Source organism: Paralichthys olivaceus, chromosome 6 (assembly GCF_024713975.1).
Source record: "Paralichthys olivaceus isolate ysfri-2021 chromosome 6, ASM2471397v2, whole genome shotgun sequence".
Taxonomy (NCBI): domain Eukaryota; kingdom Metazoa; phylum Chordata; class Actinopteri; order Pleuronectiformes; family Paralichthyidae; genus Paralichthys; species Paralichthys olivaceus.
Window position 1 is genome coordinate 26963566 of NC_091098.1, and position 21569 is coordinate 26985134.

At 44.6% G+C, this 21569-nt stretch overlaps 3 protein-coding genes and 1 long non-coding RNA gene across 11 annotated transcripts in view; 3 read left to right on the top strand and 1 right to left on the bottom strand.

The window, feature by feature from the left end:
- Positions 1-64: 64 nt before the first annotated feature.
- LOC138410627 (uncharacterized) lies at positions 65-916 on the bottom strand. The gene is made up of 2 exons (XR_011243327.1): positions 634-916; positions 65-447 (listed from the first exon to the last, which is right to left on the bottom strand). It is a non-coding gene; the product is annotated as an uncharacterized lncRNA (long non-coding RNA).
- ccdc135 (coiled-coil domain containing 135) lies at positions 431-8052 on the top strand. Of its 3 annotated transcripts, none has more exons than XM_020106217.2 (18): positions 431-449; positions 1732-1875; positions 2405-2573; positions 2672-2797; positions 2919-3113; positions 3614-3757; positions 4077-4295; positions 4491-4601; positions 4709-4808; positions 4919-5047; positions 5175-5303; positions 5582-5802; positions 5923-6135; positions 6224-6334; positions 6453-6563; positions 6668-6865; positions 7384-7523; positions 7619-8052. In XM_020106217.2, the coding sequence occupies exons 2-18, from the start codon at positions 1745-1747 to the stop codon at positions 7704-7706; spliced, it is 2535 nt and encodes an 844-aa protein (XP_019961776.2). In that variant the 5' UTR covers positions 431-449; positions 1732-1744; the 3' UTR covers positions 7707-8052. The 3 variants fall into 3 exon arrangements, with proteins under 3 accessions (XP_019961776.2, XP_019961777.2, XP_019961778.2); XM_020106218.2 differs by lacking the exon at positions 431-449 and adding an exon at positions 995-1051; XM_020106219.2 differs by lacking the exon at positions 431-449 and having other exon boundaries at positions 1079-1875; positions 2675-2797.
- A 957-nt stretch (positions 8053-9009) lies between these two features.
- On the top strand, positions 9010-17136 carry LOC109641692 (PHD finger protein 20-like). Its single transcript, XM_020106222.2, has 18 exons — positions 9010-9096; positions 10268-10347; positions 10451-10622; positions 10750-10834; positions 10942-11015; positions 11111-11354; positions 11642-11713; positions 12004-12063; positions 12339-12525; positions 12672-12781; positions 12865-12987; positions 13096-13182; positions 13293-13435; positions 13514-13613; positions 13748-13943; positions 14025-14223; positions 15024-15285; positions 15736-17136. The coding sequence occupies exons 2-18, from the start codon at positions 10268-10270 to the stop codon at positions 15870-15872; spliced, it is 2331 nt and encodes a 776-aa protein (XP_019961781.1). The 5' UTR covers positions 9010-9096; the 3' UTR covers positions 15873-17136.
- A 1154-nt stretch (positions 17137-18290) lies between these two features.
- LOC109646368 (protein NDRG3-like) overlaps positions 18291-21569 on the top strand; it is a 73732-nt gene continuing 70453 nt past the window's right edge. For 2 of the 6 annotated variants that reach the window (XM_069527615.1, XM_069527619.1), the window contains exon 1: positions 18305-18472. The gene's annotated coding sequence lies outside the window, so the exon portion shown is untranslated. Of the gene's footprint in view, positions 18473-19334; positions 19369-21569 lie in introns of those variants that run through there. The other 4 variants (XM_069527620.1, XM_069527621.1, XM_069527616.1 and 1 more) reach the window with 4 other exon arrangements.

The following is a 21569-nucleotide window of genomic DNA, read 5'->3' on the forward strand; positions in this document are numbered from 1 at the left end:
TAATAAAGCAGAAAGAGACAAACTGTGAAACGTCTCAGAAATGATGGAAACAACCATTCAACTTGTGAACAACAACAAAATAATAATATCATTATTATTATTTCCTTTATCATTTTCAGATTTATCTGAAAGTATGCGGCTTTGGCACGAAGAGAGTTCACTGCTTTCTACTGTATATTAGTACTTCATATATAGTGGTACTTTGTATTACACAATGAATATCATATAACTGGTTTAGAACTCACTACTTTATACATTTAAACCGCACTCATATGCAATATAATAGAAATAGAAATGTCTTTGGTGCCTGAAACATATATTAAAAAACGTTTTCTGGTCACACACCTAAGAAGCATCATTTCCGCCCCTGTTTGAAGGTACGTGAAGGCAACTCCACGTCACCACGTCTCACTGTTACCATGGAGACGTCACAACGCTGCAGAGCAACTGTGAGTACAAGGTTTTTATTTTCAATCTGAATATGTCACGAGTTTCTGTAAAGAAACTCGTGACATATTATTTGTATTAGTTTGAACGTGTTTCACACACACGTACACACACACACACACACACACACACACACACACACACACACACACACACACTGTGTCCCTGTTCTCCTCTAGCTCCAACCTGATAAACCGATCAGTCATGATGAGGTCCACCCGTCCAGTGGATTGAGGTTCTTTAAAAACTGCTGAGTCAGGTTCAGTGTGGGGAACGCTGGTTCTGATGGGCCGAGCTCAGTCTGGGACTCTAACGTGTGTGTTGTTGTTGTCGTTGGATGTTAATAAAGCTCACGGTTCGGGTGTTTTAAAGACTTCCTGTTGTTGAATTGAATCAGTGTTTCTCCTGCTGACGCAGAGTCGTTGTCTTTCATCCATCGGTCCGTGAATCTGTTGATTCTTCATCTGAGTTTATATAGATCAGATGGTTTACATCAAAGACCTCAAGGTGTCTTTGATGTAACAGCAGCAGAAGAAGAAACTTTATATTTTTATTATTATTATTATTTTATTGACGTTAGAACTTTGACAGCTTTAACAGGAAGGTAGGTGTATGCTGCTCCTCAGTGTCATCAGTCCAATGATTTCCATCATGATTAATGATATGTTCCCTCAGGGGGAGATCAGTCAGCTCCTCTTCAGCCTTGTGGAAAAGAGGAAGGAATATTTATCATATTATGGGAGAAAATACAAGAGGCGATTCCTGTGGTAGCAAAATGATCGTTTTCATGGGGTTTCAAGTTCTCAGTGTAGAAAAGTTCAAGCGTTAGTGTTCAGTAGAAAGAGAGGGCTGATACACAGCTGCTTACGTGTCTGAGAATAGAGCTTCGCTTGAGTTAAGGGCACTGTGGGAAGGATAAACGCTTCACTTCCTGTGTCCGTCACGCAACGACAAACCACACCTACTCATCACATATGGTGACAGAAGCCGAGCATAAAAACTGAACCTGAACAGATCTATTAGTCTGTATGTAGTGATAGTGATAACGCCACCTACTGGCAAAAGGAAGTTAGCATTGTTTTACAATTTTAATCAATGACATTTTCACCATGTGGTCTACCATCGATGGCATGGCGTGGTTTGGTGTGACGGACACAGGAAGTGAAGCGTCTATCCTTCACTGGGCAAAACGCACACAGCACAGAGCCGATACTGGACTCAGTGTTCATGGTATCCAGTGAGTATTTAACTGACACCACATATGTTCTGTTCTGTCACCTGAAGAGTGAAGTGAATTATGAACTGGACTGAACCTGGAACAACTTTACAAACAACAGAGGAGGAGGAAGAGGAGGAGGAGGAGGAGGAAGGCAGAGAGCTGGAGGACACAGTCAGAAACTCTCTGGTGTCAGCTCATTGTCAGCATCTGTGAGCGTCCACACACACACACAAGCCTCAAAGTAGATAGATAGACAAATAGATAGATATATAGAGATAGATAGGTAGACAGACGGATAGGCAGATAGATAGATTTTGTTGATGTATGATTTGTTGTTTTGCTGAGGTAATGCATTGTTTTATATTGTTTTGTTGTTGTGTTGTAACGCTTTGGCAATGTTGTGGTGCACAGTCATGCCAATAAGGCTTATTGAATTGAATTGAATTGAATTGAATTGAATAGATAGATAGATAGATAGATAGATAGATGATAGATAGATGGATAGATGGATGATAGATAGATGGATAGATGAATAGATGGATAGATGGATAGATAGATGGATGATAGATAGATGGATGGATGGATAGATAGACAGATAGATGGATAGATAGATAGATAGATAGACAGATAGATAGATATATGAATAGACAGATAGATAGATAGATAGATAGACAGATAGATAGATAGATGGATAGATAGATGGATAGAAAGATAATAACTCTTCCTCTCCTTCTTCAGTCTGGGTTTGAACATGGCCGACAACACGTGTACTGAGTCTCACATAATCAACTCAGCTGCTCAGACTCGTCTCTTGAACTTCGCCAACAACTTCCAGCGTCAGTTTTCTCACATGTGTCCCGACCGCAGACCTCTGCTGCTCTGCCCCGTCAACGAGTGTGGCGTTCAGGTAAAACTGCAGCTGGTTCATTCTTAACCTCCACGTTTAAGACCCCCTGTGCTGTAGAACACCTCTGTCTGACACCGGTGTGTATGTGTCCGATCCAGAAGTTTGTGTCGACGACTCTTCGGGCCACAGCCACAGAACACCCGGAGCACCACACCTGGGAGGGCTGCGCCGAGTTTGTGGCGAACTTCCTGTCTCTGAAGCCTCTGGCTTCACCGGTCGACCTGGTGAGAAGAGCTCCTGCTCATCACTGCATCCAGCCCCTGTATCTGAGGAGGAGTTTCACATCTGACTGGTCAAACACGCTCATGTTGTGTGTGTGTGTGTGTGTGTGTGTGTGTGTTACAGCCCTGCCACCTGTTCTCTCCGGCCTTAGTGCTAAAGACTCAGGAAGCCACGTGTTTTGAATACGCCACTCTGCTCTGCAGCATGTTGCTCGGCGTCAACTACGACGCCTACTGCGTCAGCGGCTACGCAACCAAAGAGATGTGTCTGCTCGACCAGAGGCTGCAGGACTGCCCCCTGCTGGACACTCCGGTCCAGGTACGCCCTCTGTAGGTCATAGTAAAAGTACTTAATGATCTGTTTTGAGGTACTTGTACTTTTCTTGACTGTCTTTTATACTGCTACAGAATACTTCACTACACTTGTTACTTTTCATACAAAACATTTAATAAGCTTCAAAAACATGATGCTTTGTTCAGCGGGAAAGATCAACTTATCCAGTCATTTCAGTCTGAAATTCAAATAATTAAAAACACATTAATTGTATTATAAATAATATTAGTTGTATAATGTATAAGGAATACTTCAAACAGATTTAATTATATTAATTAATTTAATTTAATTAAAATGAATTTGAATATTTCTTGACTTAACTTCTCCATAATTCTTGTGATGAAACCTGCGCTCATGTTGTTGCGTTTCCAGTCACAGTCACTGATGTCGAACATATTCATTTAAAGGATGTGTGTGTGTGTGTGTGTGTGTGTGTGTGTGTGTGTGTGTGTGCGTGTGTGTGTGCGTGTGTGTTTTCTCTGCAGAGTGTGATCTCAGAGGAGTCACAGCAGAAGAAATACACAGCGAAACCTCAGAGGGTGCTAAAGAGTCGCTTTCTGACACAAGAAGAGCAGAAGAAGAATCTGGGCGCTGAAGCTGCCTTGCTTCAAAAACAAAAACTTGATGAGGTGACAGGATTGTTTCACACAAACACAAACACAAAGTGTCGAGCAGGAAACGTAAAGATGAAAATAACTGAAACAGAGCAGCTGAAATCTTTTTTTCTTTAAATGATCATTAAATCGTTGTGTCACTGGTGTCAAGGTGGAATCAAAGCCACAGTTTGTCCTTCAGTGTTTAAAGTTGAAATCTGTCAGTCACTGCTTTAGTTACAACTAGAATCACGGTCCTGTGGTTGTACACCTCCACCAACAGTGATAAACTGACCATCGTCCTTCATTGATTTAAAAGTTTATCACAGATATAAAACTCTTCTCTCACGAGCAGCAGAGCGAGCGGCGCCCCGTCGACCCTCTCCAGGGCCTGCGGCTGCACTGCTGGGTTCTGGTGCTGTCAGGAAGTCGCAGCGTCCAGGAGAACTTCTTCATCGACCCCCTGACCGCCATCAGCTACAGCACCGACGCCAACGACTTCCTGGGCATCGAGAGCGTGTGGAACAATTTCAACTACTACGTCAACATGCAGGACTGCAGGAGCGGCTGCAGGGTGAGTTCGAGCGAGAAACACACGTTCATCCTGACGCAGCAGCAGCTGGGAGAGATTCAGTGTAGTGCTCAAAGACACTTCAACTGTGGAGGATGAACCAGCAACCTGAGCCAACAACTATACTACAGTACTGACCAGGAATAGAGTAGAAATATATGTCTCTCTGTGTGTGTGTGTGTGTGTGTGTGTGTGCAGGATATGGTGTTTGACCTGGAGGACATAAACATGTGGGAGCCGCTCTTGTTCGGAGCAATAAGCAGAAAACAGCTGATTCTTGACGCCTTGAATGAGACTGAAGATGTGAAGGTGTGTGTGTTCGTGTGTGTGTTCGTGTGTGTGTTATTGTGTTATTGTGTATTCATGAACTGAAACTGAAACATAATTTTATCACCAATGAAACGTTGCTAATTTAGAAGTGGGAGCTGGAGGAGGCAGAGGAGCTGGAGGAGGCAGAGGAGCCGGTTTTTGTGATGCCGAGATCCTGGGTCAGCGCCTTCAGCATCACGAAAAAAGGTAGAGTGACCTCACATGAAGCTCTAGTTCTCTCTCTCTCTCTCTCTCTGAAATATTTCCGAGATGATGCTGAAACATCCTCAAGCTACTTCCTGTCGTCTCCTCCTCAGACCTGGAGACTTGCTGGCCGGGAGGACACAAGCTGACTCGCTACAGGAGAGCAGAGGTGGAGAGGTTTGGTCTGTACCTGAGGCCGAACGGGCTGATCACACGACTGGTTTCATACAAAGACTTGGACTGTGAGCGACCGGCACAAGAAGTAACACTTCAGAACTTTTATATCTGAAGAGGACGTCTTAGTAACCCTCTGTGTGTTTGTGTGTGTGTGTGTGTGTGTGTGTGTGTGTGTGTGTGTGTGTGTTACAGGCACAGAGGTCGTCATGGTGAAGGAGTGGTATCAACACAGAACCGACCACCTGGAGGAGCGAGAGGTCAACAAGGTCGACAACATGACGACAGACCGATTCAAACATGGACGACGTTTCCACCTCTTATGTAAACGTTCAAACCTCACGTCACCTCACACACTCACTTACACCGAGCGCCACCAGTCAGAGAAGTTGATTACACCTAAGGATTCTGGGTAGTGCAGTAGTTCTCATCGACATCGCAAATAAAACACACTTGATGTGATGCGGACTTGTGGCACAGGGGAATCAAACGTCGTTTCACAATGTCGTGGCTCGTGGGGAGTCTACCTGGGATGGTTAAAATGTAATGGTGTGAAAATGGGCAAGAATTTCATTTAACTTCCTGTTTCCTGAACTGTTCAGTTCACAGGTACGAGTCCCTGACCACAGATGGCGTGCACGAGATGAAGTTCAGCTTCGCACATAAGGACGATCTGGTGCACAGGCTGCTGTCGCTGGGGGAAATGACAGAGACCTTTGAGCGCCGCCGCGACTTCCTCTACTACAGACGAGTCGTGTTCTGCCGACACGTCCAGTTCTCAGCAGAACACGTGAACTCTGACCCGGCCACACGCCTGCTAGAGGTACAACTGTGTAAACAGGAAGTGGAAATGTCAACAAATCAAATGAGCATGGATGTTTTGTTTAATGTGACTCTGAGGTTTAGAGTTGATGGAGGTGTAATGACGTGTGTTGTCTAACAGGTGGTGGAGCGGTTCCACAGGAACCGTTCCAAACCAGCCAATGAGGACGTGGCAGAGCGCATCTTCCTGTTGACGCAGCGACGGATCAAGGTGACGTATCACTTAGACGACGACAGCTTCATCCCATCGAGGAGGAGCTTCATCAAACCACGAGAGGCGACGGAGCAGGAGAAGGCCGAGGTCTTCAGACTGGACATGGTGTCCAGCTTCATGGTGCAGACACACACACAGACACACACACACAGACACACACACACACACACACACGTATTTGACTGTGTGTTTGTTCTTGTGTGTTCAGACGGGGCTCTCTGAGAAGACTGTCGGGCTTCGGGCTCTGTACGAGATGCTGGTTTCTCTGATAAAGGATGAAGAGATGGTCGTTCATCAAATTGAAAAATCTCTGAAGGAGGTGAAGATGTTCTCGCGCTCTCTTGTTTCCACGTTCAGCAGAAACATGTTACTCAGTGATTGTGGGATCGTTGAGACTCTGACATCAGCTGACAAACGAAATCTTTCCCTGTGAGCAGGTGAGAGACATCGTGTCGTGCAGAGAGGAGGAGGAGGGAAACGTTCAGCTCTTCGTCTCTCCCTGGACGACAGCAGGAGCCGCCAGTGCCCGAGCCAAGAGACAGGAAATGGTGAGTTAACCTAAAAGTGAAGGTACTTATAACCTGCCTTATATTTAACCAGCCTCTTTCAGACCTGAACCTCTACAGTCACCTGATCTTCTCTTGTGTTGCAGGAGCTTCAGGCTGCGGAGGAGCAGAGGTGGCTGCAGGAGAAGGAGAAGGACATCCTGGCTCCGCTCCTCATGCGACACAACATACACTCAGACACTCTGAGCGCTGTGGACGCCAAGCTGCTCCACCAGGAGTATCTGTCTGAGCTCAAGCAGAGGCTGGTGGAGGAGGCCAACCTCATCCAGGAGCGCTACCAGAAGGTACAACACAAGTTCACCAGTCATGTTGTGTAACAGCAGTTTCCTTCCTCCGTGAGAACATCGAGAAATGTGTCGTATCGTTTAATCTGAGGATGATCACAGGTAGTTTCAGAATTCTCTTGAGATGTTCTTGAAATAAGACGTGCAAGAGACAGTCAAGGGTCACGGTGACCTCTGACCTCCAAATTCAAATCAGTTCATCCACTCGTTCCAACTAAATTTAAAGAAATTCCCTCAAGGTGTTCTTGAGGTGTCATGTTCACAAAATGAGACGAACAACCCCAAAAAACATAATGCCTCTTCACAGAACAAGAGAAAACTTGGAAAAGATTAGAATTTAAATACTGACTCAAAGTACAAATGTCAACACTGTGAGTAATAAATAGATAAATGAGGGCAGATGTTCTAGAGTTTAACAACACATCTGTGAAGCAGAACTCAGACAAGTTAAAGAGTCTGTGATGAACCTGAGGATTTAGAGACGCTTCATCTGTTGTTGAACTTTTGAAACTGTTCAGGCGACGCAGGAGCTGCAGAGGAAACAACAGTGGTACCACCAGAACCAGCTCAACATGACGGAACAACAGGAGGAAGAATATCAGACCTACTGCGCCGAGAAAACCCTGGACATACGAGTCGCCCAGAGACGACTCAAAATGTACACACACACACACACACACACACAGATCATCAGTGTTTCCGCAGAATCAAATGAGGATGATTATTAATCTTTAATGTTTGGCTTTGATCCAGGCACCAGGAAGCAGCTCCTCTAAAGTGCCAAGCTGCCGACCAGAGACTGAGACAAGACCCTCGATTGGCTCCTCACCTGCTCAGCTGAGCCAATCAGCAGCCTCCTCTTCAGAAACCAATCAGATTATTTCCTAAAACCTTACAGGTGTTTCAGTCACATGTTTTGTTTTCACCATACTTGTATGTGGTGCAGTGAAAAAACAATCTCCTTCACTGGGTTATATATGAGATATAACGTTATTTAACCCTTATGAGAAAGGGAAATGTAACGAAGGTTAGACATTTTACAGATTAAACATAAACGTTAATATTAACATTTATAAATTTATAAAGAACTTCCATTTATTTAAATGTTTGTATTTTTCAGTCTAAAATATAAACGTTGTTTTTTCTGGTTTGTTTATTCTGTAAAATAAAAAATCATCAAACATAAACTTTGACATTGGTATGTTTTTATATTTATCAGCCAGCAGATACAAACCCCTTTCATTTTGAATAACTTTCAGGTTTAGTCGTGTCAGATCCTGTTCGTGACGCCAAGTCTTATTGGAGGAGCGATGATGTGAAGATGATGAGAAGAACACATTAACTAAAGAGTTTTATAAGAAGAAGAACATATTAACTAAAGAGTTTTATAAGAAGAAGAACACATTAAATAAAGAGTTTTATAAGAAGAAGAACACATTAAATAAAGAGTTTTGTAAGAATCACATTAAATAAAGAGTTTTATAATAATAATAAGAAGAAGAACACATTGAATAAAGAGTTTTATAATAATAATAATAATAAGAACACATTAAATAAAGAGTTTTGTAATAAGAACACATTAAATAAAGAGTTTTGTAATAAGAACACATTAAATAAAGAGTTTTGTAAGAATAATAATAATAATAAGACATTAAATAAAGAGTTTTGTAATAAGAACACATTAAATAAAGAGTTTTGTAAGAATCACATTAAATAAAGAGTTTTATAAGAATAATAATAATAAGAACACATTAAATAAAGAGTTTTGTAATAAGAACACATTAAATAAAGAGTTTTGTAATAAGAACACATTAAATAAAGAGTTTTGTAAGAATAATAATAATAATAAGACATTAAATAAAGAGTTTTGTAAGAAGAACACATTAAATAAAGAGTTTTATAATAATAATAATAATAAGAACACATTAAATAAAGAGTTTTATAAGAATCACATTAAATAAAGAGTTTTATAATAAGAACACATTAAATAAAGAGTTTTATAAGAATAATAATAAGAAGAACACATTAAATAAAGAGTTTTATAATAAGAACACATTGAATAAAGAGTTTTGTAAGAATAATAATAAGAAGAACACATTAAATAAAGAGTTTTGTAAGAAGAACATCTGAACATTGTTTTGTGAAGCATCAGACTCCAGCTGAGCGTGTCGCTGTGCGCAGGCGCAGTGTGAGTATGAGTCGTGAAGCTGGAAGCTGAAGTGTCCTCAGAGGTAAAAACTGTCTCTTGTCGCTTTGTCGCTGCAGCTCTGATGTAAAAGCTGTTTGTCTGTGAGTCGCCGTCGCTTTGTCGCTGCAGCTGTGAGTCGACCTCCGCGACAGAAGGAAACTTTCATCCTGCAGCAGCTGTCACTCTGCAGCTCAGGCTAGCTGTTAGCATCGTTAGCTCGTCTGTTCACACTCAGTGAGACGATGGACGAACGAATACTGAGCTCCACTCTCTTCCCGCGCACGCGCAGAATCACTAACGTGTCGTGGTCACCGAATAAAAACGCGCGTTTGTGTTTGGCGCGACGCTGATCTTTGGAGCTAACACAGTTAGCATTAGCATGTTAGCTTCTGTCAGATAGCCGAGCAGCTATCCAGGGGCGGGACTGTTGGTTGTTTTCCTTGACTGAAAGAAGGCTCGTCCAATGAGAAGTCAGGACAGGCGTCATCTGCTGCCTGAGAGCCAATCAGCTTTCTCCCACAGACTGAACACAGTCAAGAGGTTTTGTTTTGATTGAATGTCTGATTAATTCTTAAAGAATCAAACCAGATGAGTAGAAACGTTTCAGAACCAAAGTTAAAAGTTAGTGTCTCACTGACGTGTCCGTGTGTGTCGTCATCACGCTGCTGTTACGTAGCCTGAAACAACAACAGTGGGTTTTAATGTTGTTACAGACACAAACCTGCAGTTTCCGTCTGTTGACTTGTGTCTTCAATAGACATCGTGACATTAATGGTCCAACAGTCTGCAGCTGTGTGGAGATAATGGAGACATGTCTGAGTCCCACTGGGAGGAAATGTCCAATAGAAGCATCAGTAAAAGTAATAAACAAGTAAACAAACAATACAAACGTGAGAGAATATCTGTTCAGCATCTTCACCTCTCGTCCTCTGAGGCTGTGGGGAGCTGCAGGGTTCACCCTGACGGAGCCAGCAAATCACAGACAAACAACCACAGTAGATGAAGAGAGTCACGTTAATCTAACCCCAGCATGTGTCTGGACTGGGGGGGGCAGGATGAAACCCAGACAGACTTTACTTAGACTCTGGCTGAACTTGGATTCGAACCTGGCAACAGTAATTCGATTTATAATAAAATCTTTTCCCAGTGACTGAGTAAAAATGATCAGATGAACTTTGATGTTCTGGATTCATTTAGTTTCTCTGTCTCTGCAGATGAAGACACCTCCGGACAGGTCAGGAATCACTTTCGAGGTCGGAGCGCTGCTTGAAGCCCGAGATCGACACAAGAACTGGTCTGAATATTTAAACTAAAACTGAAAACGATGTTCAGTTCTCACAGTTTATCTGTAACGACTCACTCACACACACACTGACATCGGGCTCTGTGCGTCTCAGGTACCCAGCGACGATTGAAAAGATCGACTTTGATGAAGAGCGGATCCTGATCCACTACCGTCAGTGGAGCCGTCGCCATGACGAATGGTTTCATTGGAACTCACAGTACCTGCGGCCGCTGGAGCGAGTCAGTCTGAGGAGGCTGGGCCTCAATCCACCACTCTCTCAACCGGTACGACGCTTCTTATATTTAGTTTTGTACGTACATCATGACGTGGACACAGTTCAGCCTGATATGTTAACTGAAAGTTTTAACTGACTTTTTATTTCATATTTAGTTGAATTTATCTCTGTCTCAGATGTTTGTCTCAGGAACGAAGGTTCTGGCCTGTTGGACAGACTGTCGTTTCTACCCGGCCAAAATCCTCAGGGTCAACAAGGATGGTGAGACTCTGACATCATTTATCGATCGGTCATACGGCAAAAAAAACGAATCTGTGTGATTGAAACATTTTTGACGTGTGCGTGTGTGTGTGTGTTTGTTTTGTCAGACTCGTACACAGTGCGTTTCTATGATGGTGTGGTTCTGACTGTGAAGCCCACCAAGGTCAAACCCTTCCAGGAAGTAAGAAATACTCATCTCTCATTGGTCCCCCATCTCATTGGCGGCACACGTCACAGCTCTGTCTGATTCTAATTCTTTTTTGTCTGTGGGAACAGAAGTCCAAATCTGAGAAGAGTGCAGTGGGAAGTGAGGGATGGGAGGAAGGAGAGAGCGAGGAGGAGCAGGAGGAGCAGGACGAAGAGGACGTGGATGGGGGAGAAAGAGATGAAGAGGGGGAGAAGAAGGAAGAGCAGGAAGAGAAGGAAGAAACTGAGGAGGAGGAAGAGGAGGAGGAGGAGAGGAAGAGGAAGGCAGAAGCTTCATCATCTCATCCACCAGTGAAGAAGAAAACCGATGAAGGTCAGTGAGACAACCTGCCGTCAGCACAGCTGCTGTGTAGATACAGATGTGTGCTGTGAAGAAGGGAGGTCAGTTAGTTCAGACTGGTCACATAATAAAATTAGAATCAATTTTCATTTTCACATCAACAAACATGTAGTTTCCTAAACTTTTGCTCTATGATGCTTCAAGCAAGTGTTGAAATGCATGTTGGGTAATGTGCAGGCATGCCTGGTGTGTGAGACTCATTTCTCTTTTCAGGAGGAAAACTTTTAATCTCTTATGTTCTCAAACGTCTCCTCCTCCAGGTAGAAGCAGTGGAGCTCAGAATCTGCCAATCACAGATGACTCCGCCCAGCTGGCAGCTCCCAACGACAGAGGTAAACGTCTGAATTTCTTGCTGCGTGCCGCCCCCCCCCCACCTTTCACACTCAAACTGTCCGATCGTCGCAGATAAAAAATGCAAAAATACATCTTTAAAAAGGAACGTGTGTATTTTCAGTATCGAGGTCAAAGAGAGGGAGGCTGATTCAGACACACTGTGTCGTGTAGTTTCTCAGAAAACTGAAAATCAATTAAAACGTATCTTTGATTCGGGTGAATACATTAAAACAATGTCTCTGTAACAACTCGTTTCATCTCGGTCTTTGTCGTCCTCTCTCTCTCTCAGACCTCCTGTTGGAGCGTCAGGCCCACCTCCCCACCACGCACAAATACAGCAGAGAACCATGTAAGTGTACACACACACACACACACACACACACACACACACACACACACACACACACACACACACACACACACACACACACACACAGTTGTGACATGAACTCCAGACATGTTCCAGAGTTTCTCCTGTGAAGCAGCAGCAGCAGATTGTCCGACTCGTTCACAACAACAGGAACACGTGGTTCAGTTAATGTCTGAAAGCAGCAAGAGACAATTGTGTTTTTTCCTTTATATGTTAAATATAATTTATTCGTACACACTCTGTCTGTGTCTCAGTGTATCGTGTGATAAAGAACCAGCCTCCTCCGATTCTCTCCATCGAGTTGGACCACAACCCGTTCAAGTGTCCGTCATCAGGCTGCACCAAGTCATTCAGGAAGGCGAGTCTGCTGCACTACCACATCAAGTACTACCACTCTGACCAGCAGCTGGACGAGGCAGGCAGCGAGCAGGAGGCACCGAGGTATGTCTCTCACACACACACACACACACACACACACACACACAGTAACACACACACACACACACACACACACACACACACACACACACACAGTAACACAGTAACACACAGTTAGCAGGAGGTACAGTTGTGTTGGGTTGTTGTAGGAGGAAGCGGTTGTCTTCTGAGGGAGTGGACTCTGCGTCAGACAGGAAGAACGAGAACCAGAATATCGTTTGTCACCGTGACGACACAGAGCACGGCACCATTGGAACAGGTAGGACAGGAGCACGTGTACATTCTGAAGTCTGTTTTTGTGTAGCTCAGTTTTCACTCAGCATCATGCCTGTCTGTGAGCAGAGGTGAAGAACGACGGTGGGCGAGAGAAAAGTGGAGGACAGAGCAAGAAGGAGAGGAAGAACTTCCTGAGGGTCAAACTAAAGAAGAAGAAAAAGAAGAAGAAGAAGAAGAAAAGTCAGTCAGGTGAGTCATTTTATTAATTCACCTTATTCACACACCGGCCATTTTTCCTCTGACGTCACCCCCAGGGTACAAAGAGTGTTAGAACAGCTGTTCTTCTGTTGTCGTCAGGTCTCGGCAGCAGTGACGACGAGAACTCGGACCGACCTCCAATCACTCTGAAGCTGTCCACCGGACAAACCGAGACGATCACACCAGGTAGGGACATTCACACACATCACAGACACTGTGCAGTGGTTCTTATTTATGGGAACAATATGTAAACCGACGTTGGCCCGTCACTCTCCTCCGTCCGTCTCCCTGTTCAGTCGACGAGGGCAGCGACTGGTCCACGCTAACGGCAGAGAGCGGCGAGGACACGCCCTCTTGGCCTGTTGCTATGGAGACAGACGAGTGCGAGGTGGTGAGGTGTGTTTGCGAGGTGGACGAGGAGAACGACTTCATGATCCAGGTAACGCACACACTATGATTTCCTTCACTGAAGGAACATGTTTTCTGTGGTCACGTGATTCTTGGCGTCTCTCCGCAGTGTGAGTCGTGTCTGTGTTGGCAGCATGGAACCTGTATGGGCTTATATGAAGACAACGTACCACACAACTACATCTGCTACTACTGCAGACACACTGCAGGTATGATTCACTGTGTGTGTGTGTGTGTGTGTCAGGGTGCTGTGAGGATTTGTGGTGGGGGGGCGTCACTTTTAGCTTCTGTCATGTTGTCCATCTTTGTTTACAGTCCTCACTCATCCTGTTTTTGTTTTTAGGCTGGAGGCGGGCCCAACGGTTCCTGTCAGAGCCTGATTTGCTGATATCTGGTCACATGTTCGGTCTGTCGTGTGTGAAGGAGAACTACTCGGAGATCAACGCCTCCAAGATCACGCACACCGGCCACCTGCTGGCGCACACGCACGGCCTCAATCAGGTCCTCAGTGGGCTGCAGCTGAAAATCAGCCTGTTACAGTAAGTTCACTGTCGTCAGTGACTCGTTAAGTTGACGCAGACTCTCGTGTCCTCAGTCTTTTTGTGTGTCTGTCCACGCAGCTCTCCGTCCCACCCTGATCTGCAGCTGTGGAGGTTGCCATGGAGACAGCAGGAGGGACCAAGATTGACTTCCAGCCCCAAAGGAGATCTGGCCTCCTGTTACGTCAGCAGCGAGCACTGCTACCAGAAGCCAGGAGCATCATGGGAAAAGGCAGAGGAGACAGAAAAGGAAGGACAGGAAGACAACACTGAGCATAAGGTAACAACCTCTATCCTCAGACCCTCTGTCCGTTCATGCTCAACTGGAATAAAGTAAAATGTCCTCGTTTCTGACTTCTGAGTCTTATCCAGCCCCCCCCCCAAAAGTCTGCAGATGTCTCACACAGCATCCCAACTTAACTCCTCCCCTCCCCACCTCGCATCACCCATCCCTGCAACATGTCTAGAGATGCCGTCACTCTCTGTGTCACATGTTCATGTTCCGTGGATGAGATGGACTCTGTCCTCTGACTCTGTCCTTTGACTCTGTCCTTTGACTCTGTCCTCTGACTCTGTCCTTTGACTCTGTCCTCTGACTCTGTCCTTTGACTCTGTCCTCTGACTCTGTCCTCTGACTCTGTCCTCTGACTCTGTCCTCTGACTCTGTCCTTTGACTCTGTCCTCTGACTCTGTCCTCTTACTCTGTCCTCTGACTCTGTCCTCTGACTCTGTCCTCTTACTCGGTCCTTTGATAACCAATAACAGATGTAATGTGCAGATCGAATGGTCAAAGATTCCTTCACAGAGTCAGACCTTCCCCTGTGAGGCCGTTCTTCAACACCACTTAAAAAAACCAAAGCTCAGCTCACAGAAGCTGCACTTCAGCCTCACAGCTCTGAACAGATCCTGCTGTTGCTATGAGACCACTGAAAACCGTCTCGCTGGTGAATGTGGAACTATATTTATCTCCGAGTGTTGTGTTGAACGAGCCCGAGCACAACGATGCAGCTCCACTGTCGAAATGGTGTCAACATGAAAACAACACATTGTGAATTCGGTTTTCTCTCCGTGTGTTTGTAGGAAATCAAGACTGAAGACACCGACACCACGACTGATGATAATGAAAACACGTTGACACACACGGACACGCTCGGCAGCATCAACATTAAAACAGAAAAGCACACACACTCAGACTGCGAGGAAAACACACACACCTGGACACACACACCCGAGCCTCGTCCAGGGACAGAGGCCGAGTGTCAGCTGAACCTGCTGGAGCATGTCGAGTCTTTTCACCACCAGATCAGTGCCAGGATGGATCTGATAGAGCGAGAGCTGGACGGTAACACACGCACACACACACACACACACACACACACACACACACACAATCATGACGTCTCAGCCTGTTTCTACATCATCAAATATCTAATTAAAACCAAAAGGATCAGAAACTCAGATGAGAACGACCTGAAATGACAGAAACCATCTTTGACAAACGGTTATTTTACGTCTAATCTGCTAACATGGAGGAGGCAGGGTTTATACTGCAGCCAGCCACCAGGGGGTGATCGAGCTGCTTTAGAGTCTGTGATGAAGGGTGGGACGATGGGAGTTGTAGTCTTTATTGCTTTGAGCTCCTTCACAGTTGATGGTTTTGACTCAACTGGAAGAAAAACAACGCTGACACATGCACAACAGAGAAATGACGCCACAGACACCAAATTAAGAAAATCTCTCTCCCCCCCCCCCCCCCCCCCCCCCCCTCTCTCTCTCTCTCCCTCCCCCTCAGTGTTAGAGTCCTGGTTGGATCACTCAGGTGAGCTGGAGCCTCCCGACCCTTTGTCCCGACTCCCGCAGCTCAAGCAGCGAATGAGGCGGCTGCTGCGTGACCTCTGCACCGTGAGACGCCTGTCGGTCTGCCGCTGACCCACTCCCTCATCTCCGACCCCTGACCTTGGACCCTGTACGTCAAACCTGGCCAATGGGAGCAAAAGGGACAGACAGACAGACAGACTGGGCCGGCGCTCGACAGGACGTTGAGAGCGTCGCAGGGCGTGTCGCTCTGAGGATTGTCTCCACTCAGTCGCAGGACACGCCTCCTCTAGTGGTCGCTCTGCAGGGCGACGATTTTCTGACGTGACTGAACAGGAGATTCTTCAATTTCACAAAGGTACAAGAAACATTTCCTGGACCGCCTCCAGCTCGTATCCACGCTGCGTCATCGCACAGGCTGTGGTGACGACAGGTTTTAACAGTGATCGATCAACTTCAGGAGCGATAATGTTTTTGAATGTTTGTGTTACAGCTGAGTTTAGACTGAAAGTTATATTACATCATTTTAAACTTCCTGTTGTGTATTCAACTGCTGACACACACATGCTTTTATGAAAAGAGGGTTCAGTCAGATAATTTCCACAGTGATGATTTTATCAGTTTGACATTTCTCAGTTCAGAGGTTTTTGTAATTTTAGTAAAATAAGTAAGTTTTCTTTTCTTTTTTTTTTACTTAAAAAGTCGAATATTTAGCTTTTTATGTGAAAAAGAAAATGTTTTTTTCAGAGGTTTTCAAGTTTTAAGGTTGTAAAGGTTTGGTGAGCACTCCAGCTCATGGACAAAGAGAATCATATTCCCCCTGAAGAACATGTTAACAGCTGAGTCTTCTCAGCATCCTCGACCCATTTTCATTAAAACCAGCAAAACGTTCCTCCATCGCAACACAAAAATGTGTAAAATGTAAATATGTTGAATTGAATGTTTGATAGAAGAATTTAACTGTATAAAGCCGCAGAGTTATTTTGATAGAACGAAGTTTGGAGAATTTGAGGAACGAAGTTTGGAGAATTTGAGGAACGAAGTTTTAATTTCAAGAAAAAAGTCGAATTGAATCTTTTCCTACGATGTGACTTCTGATTATTTTCTGAAAACGTCTCCAGTGTTTCCTTTGACAGTGACGCTGAGGAACTCCGATCTTCTTCTCTTCAGTTATTTTAAATTTGACGCTGTTTGATTTAACCTGTCTCAGATGATCCTCATCAACATACGAGTCTGACTTCACCACATTATTAGGAACCTACAGTTTCATCCTCCTGAAACACGAACACACGTTTGTATCAGTTCATGTGAGTTGATGAGGATCATCCTTTTTCTGAGGTTCTCAAGCTTTGAATAAAATGATAAAACTTGTGTAAAATGATTCACTATGTGAATGTGTCACATTTAGAAAAACTCAGGTTCATGATGCTCCTGGCTTCTTAGGTCACAGAACTCGACCCAACTTCATCCGCTACAGACAAAATAATATACATTTTAGAAATGATCAATACTTTTGTTCATATTTTCTTGGAACATCTCTTTTCCTTATGTCCTGCTGCCTAGTGTATTCAAGATGTTATTTACTCTGCCTGATCCCATTAGTGGATTGAGCTTCTCTGTTTTAACAATGGTCCTGCGATGAGTTTGTGTTTAAACATCTGGAAAAGCACCAACACGTTTTCTGTCATGTTTTTGTCTTCATGTGACGATGAGTGCGTCCGAACTGTCCAGAAATGTACCTCCAGGTTTTCTTTGATGTGTCAGTGTTGAGTTGTGTTTCTTTACTGTTCTCAGTGTTTGTGCTGTTGTGTTGCTTATGTTGTGTCATGTAGACAGATGGTCTCACTGTGTGTTCACAGACCACCAGGACACAACCTTATGTTCGCTCTGTGTGTGTGTGCGTGTGTGTGTGTGTGTGTGTGTGCGTGTGTGTGTGCGTGTGCGTGCTTTGCTCATGTTCTATCACTGGTTCCAGGACACTGGTGACATCATTGATGTTTACACAAAATCCCATGACAATCGATCCATCCAGAGTCTCTCACACTGTTTGTTGACCTCCTTCCATGTATTCCAAACCACCGGTCACCTCAAACTACTTCTCCAGTGTAAAGTTGATCATTAATGAAGATCACATGACTTCATTAAAACACAACCATGTGGCTCGATCACGTGACTTTCCATCAGCCCTACACCAGAGTGGACTCAGAGAGCAGGGACGAGAACCTCTGAGTGTCACTGAGGCACAAAGGAACAGAAACCTTGGACCTGAACTTCACAGAGAACTTCTAAAACAAATCTCCAGAGTCTGCACGAACCTGAAGAACACACAGACTCACACAGACTCACACAACAGGATCTGATCTGGTAACTGGGCCTGAACCTACTTTGTGTATAAATCAATACTTTGAGTTTGAAGTAGCATGAAGTATAAATACTCAGATCACCCAGCAGTACTCCAGTGTGTCAGCGTTACTTCTTCTTCTGTGGTAAACTCGGCCCACTGACGCCTGCTGTGACGTCACGGCGGAAGCTGAGACTCGTTGTTTACGTTGACGTGGCCCCGCCCCCCCTGCTCCTCGTGCTGCCGCTGACACAGAGCGCTCCGCCCCGACCGTCAACTAACCCGCACTAACTAACTAACTAACTAGTCGTTACACGGACGACTCGAGTCCAGCACCGGGAGCTAACCGCTAACGGCTAACGGCTGCCTGACGGTGAGTAGTTAACGTGTCTGTCACGGAATGCTAACCCGGTGACGGCTAGTTACCTGGTTAGCCTGCTAACAGGTTAGTTAGCTGCTCGGCTAATCGTGAGCGAATGTGGAAGTTAGCTTCGGGTGATAAAGATCCTCGTGTCGTGTATGGCGCCGGTGGGTTGTGTTACAGGTGTGTGTGTGTGTGTGTGTGTGTGTGTCTGTGTCTGTGTCTGTGTGTGTGTGTGTGTGTGTGTGTGTGTGTGTGTAACTAACGAGCTCTCCCGTAGCAACCGTTGCTAAGCCTAAGCTGTCTGTCTGCAGCTTCTATTAGCATCTCAGCTCATTAATTAGGCAGCTCACTGATTTCTGTGTGTGTGTCTGTGTGTGTGTCTGTGTGTGTGTGTGTGTGTGTGTGTGTGTATGTATACATATATGTGTATATATATATATATATATATATATATTCTGTGTATATATATATTCTGTGTGTGTGTGTGGGCGGACAGCAGAACCACCAGGACACTCAGTTCATCACAGAAACAACCTCAACTCACGATTATTGTCACGTCAGCGTCACCAGTGACTCTGACACAAGATGGTGGATAATGATAATAACAGTTAATTGCAGAGGAACAAAATGTGCGTTAGATGTTTTATCTCCGTCACCTTGTGTTATTGAGTTTTACAGTCCGTGGTCGTGTAGCAGGTAGAGCCCGGCTGATTCAGGTACACCGGTAACAAGTAAAATAATCATCAGGTATCAATATGTTAGCAGATGTAGTGTGAGAGGTCAGGTCTGAAACTCTGAGAGCACATTCAACATCTCTGACATTGTCTCTTAAATCTGGAAATAAGAAATATCTTAAATCAGAAGAAGACGAGTCATATAACAAGAAGAGGAAACATTCAGTGTAAGTATAATATTGTGTATCCTGAGATATTAGATTTGTCTGGCTGTATTCTCACACAGACTCAGTTTCACATTTTACTCGGAGGCTGCAGGAAAAGTTTTAATGTCAGTGAAATGTTGAGTTCATGTCTGGAAGCAGCTTTAAAGAGCTGTGGTTTTCAGCTCCATTATAACAGAAGCCACGTTTGTTTCTCATGTCTGCACCGACAGACTCACTTTAACACAAACCTGTTTGTTTTCTGTGTTAAACTCTCGTTCCTTGTTCTGCCTTTGTTGAAGTTCTGCTGTGTGTGTGTGTGTGTGTGTGTGTGTGTGTGTGTGTGCGTGTGCGTGCCCTGACCTGGTCGCTGCAGCTACACAGTCACTGTCAGTTTATCTGTTTGGGTCAAAGCCAGATTGCCTGCAGGAAGCTCAACATCCATCCAAAGCACTGTGCTGTTACCCAACATGTCTGCCCACACACACACACACACACACACACACACACACACACACATATAACTGGGTGGCTAACAGCCAGTGAGAGATCACTGGCTGTTTCCATTACATTCACACAGTTGGAGGAGTCAGTTTATCGGAGCACTCAGTTGGAGAGAGACAGGAAGAGAGAGAGAGAGAGAGAGACAGGGGGCCGAGGTTGTCCACGGTTTCATGCACCTCAAAGTTTTCTTTGAATTTCTTAAATTCCAAATTCAGATCTTTGAATTCATCAGGTCTCAATCTACAATTTACCTTTTTGTCAGAATAATTGTTTGTGTCGGATTCATGATTAGGGTTAGGGAAGAATTCCCATTGGAGATCAAGATATTCTTCAATAACTTTCTTTCTGAAGGTCATAGAGACTTGGAAGTTGGTTCCATCTCCACTAATGTGGCTATGCCCGATCCATTGGTACCACCCCCGAGCTCCTACGACCTTTGGAAGGGTTAGGGTTAAGGTTGTGATCAGTGTTTGATTTTTGGGTTGTGATTAGGGTTAGGGTTAGGAATGAAAACCCATTGGAGATCAAGATATTCTTCAATAACTTTTTTTCTGAAGGTCATAGAGACTTGGAAGTTGGTTCCATCTCCACTAATGTGGCTATGCCCGATCCATTGGGACCATCCCCGAGCTTCTACGACCTTCGGAAATGGTGAAACCACCAAATCTCCCAAAAAAAGTACGAGATATTTTTGAATAACTTTTTTTCTGAAAGTCATAGAGACTTGGGCATTTCGGGATTAATGAAGGGTAGCCTGCCACGCGACCACACCGAATTTCAGCACGTTTCGAGCAAGCAGCGCGAAGTTATTCACCCTATGGTGAATAAGGGTTAGGCTTGCAATGAGGGTTAGGGTTAGGGTTAGGGTTGTGATTAGGGTTAGGGAAGAATGCCCATTGGAGATCAAGATATTCTTCAATAACTTTCTTTCTGAAGGTCATAGAGACTTGGAAGTTGGTTCCATCTCCACTAATGTGGGTATGCCCGATCCATTGGTACCACCCCCGAGCTCCTACGACCTTTGGAAGGGTTAGGGTTAAGGTTGTGATCAGTGTTTGATTTTTGGGTTGTGATTAGGGTTAGGGTTAGGAATGAAAACCCATTGGAGATCAAGATATTCTTCAATAACTTTTTTTCTGAAGGTCATAGAGACTTGGAAGTTGGTTCCATCTCCACTAATGTGGCTATGCCCGATCCATTGGGACCATCCCCGAGCTTCTACGACCTTCGGAAATGGTGAAACCACCAAATCTCCCAAAAAAAGTACGAGATATTTTTGAATAACTTTTTTTCTGAAAGTCATAGAGACTTGGGCATTTCGGGATTAATGAAGGGTAGCCTGCCACGCGACCACACCGAATTTCAGCACGTTTCGAGCAAGCAGCGCGAAGTTATTCACCCTATGGTGAATAAGGGTTAGGCTTGCAATGAGGGTTAGGGTTGTGGTTAGGGTTGTGATTAGGGTTAGGGTTAGGGTTAGGGTTGTGATTACGGTTAGGGAAGAATGCCCATTGGAGATCAAGATATTCTTCAATAACTTTCTTTCTGAAGGTCATAGAGACTTGGAAGTTGGTTCCATCTCCACTAATGTGGGTATGCCCGATCCATTGGTACCACCCCCGAGCTCCTACGACCTTTGGAAGGGTTAGGGTTAAGGTTGTGATCAGTGTTTGATTTTTGGGTTGTGATTAGGGTTAGGGTTAGGAATGAAAACCCATTGGAGAT

Coding starts and splice junctions, on each gene's coding strand:
- LOC109641692 (XM_020106222.2), top strand. CDS start 10,268: ATGAAGACACCTCCGGACAGGTCAGGAATCACTTTCGAGGTCGGAGCG. Junction 11,355..11,641: donor GAAGAAGAAAACCGATGAAG/GTCAGTGAGACA, acceptor CTCCTCCTCCAG/GTAGAAGCAGTGGAGCTCAG. Junction 13,436..13,513: donor AGAACGACTTCATGATCCAG/GTAACGCACACA, acceptor GTCTCTCCGCAG/TGTGAGTCGTGTCTGTGTTG.
- ccdc135 (XM_020106217.2), top strand. CDS start 1,745: ATGAACTGGACTGAACCTGGAACAACTTTACAAACAACAGAGGAGGAG. Junction 3,114..3,613: donor TGCTGGACACTCCGGTCCAG/GTACGCCCTCTG, acceptor TTTTCTCTGCAG/AGTGTGATCTCAGAGGAGTC. Junction 7,524..7,618: donor GCCCAGAGACGACTCAAAAT/GTACACACACAC, acceptor GCTTTGATCCAG/GCACCAGGAAGCAGCTCCTC.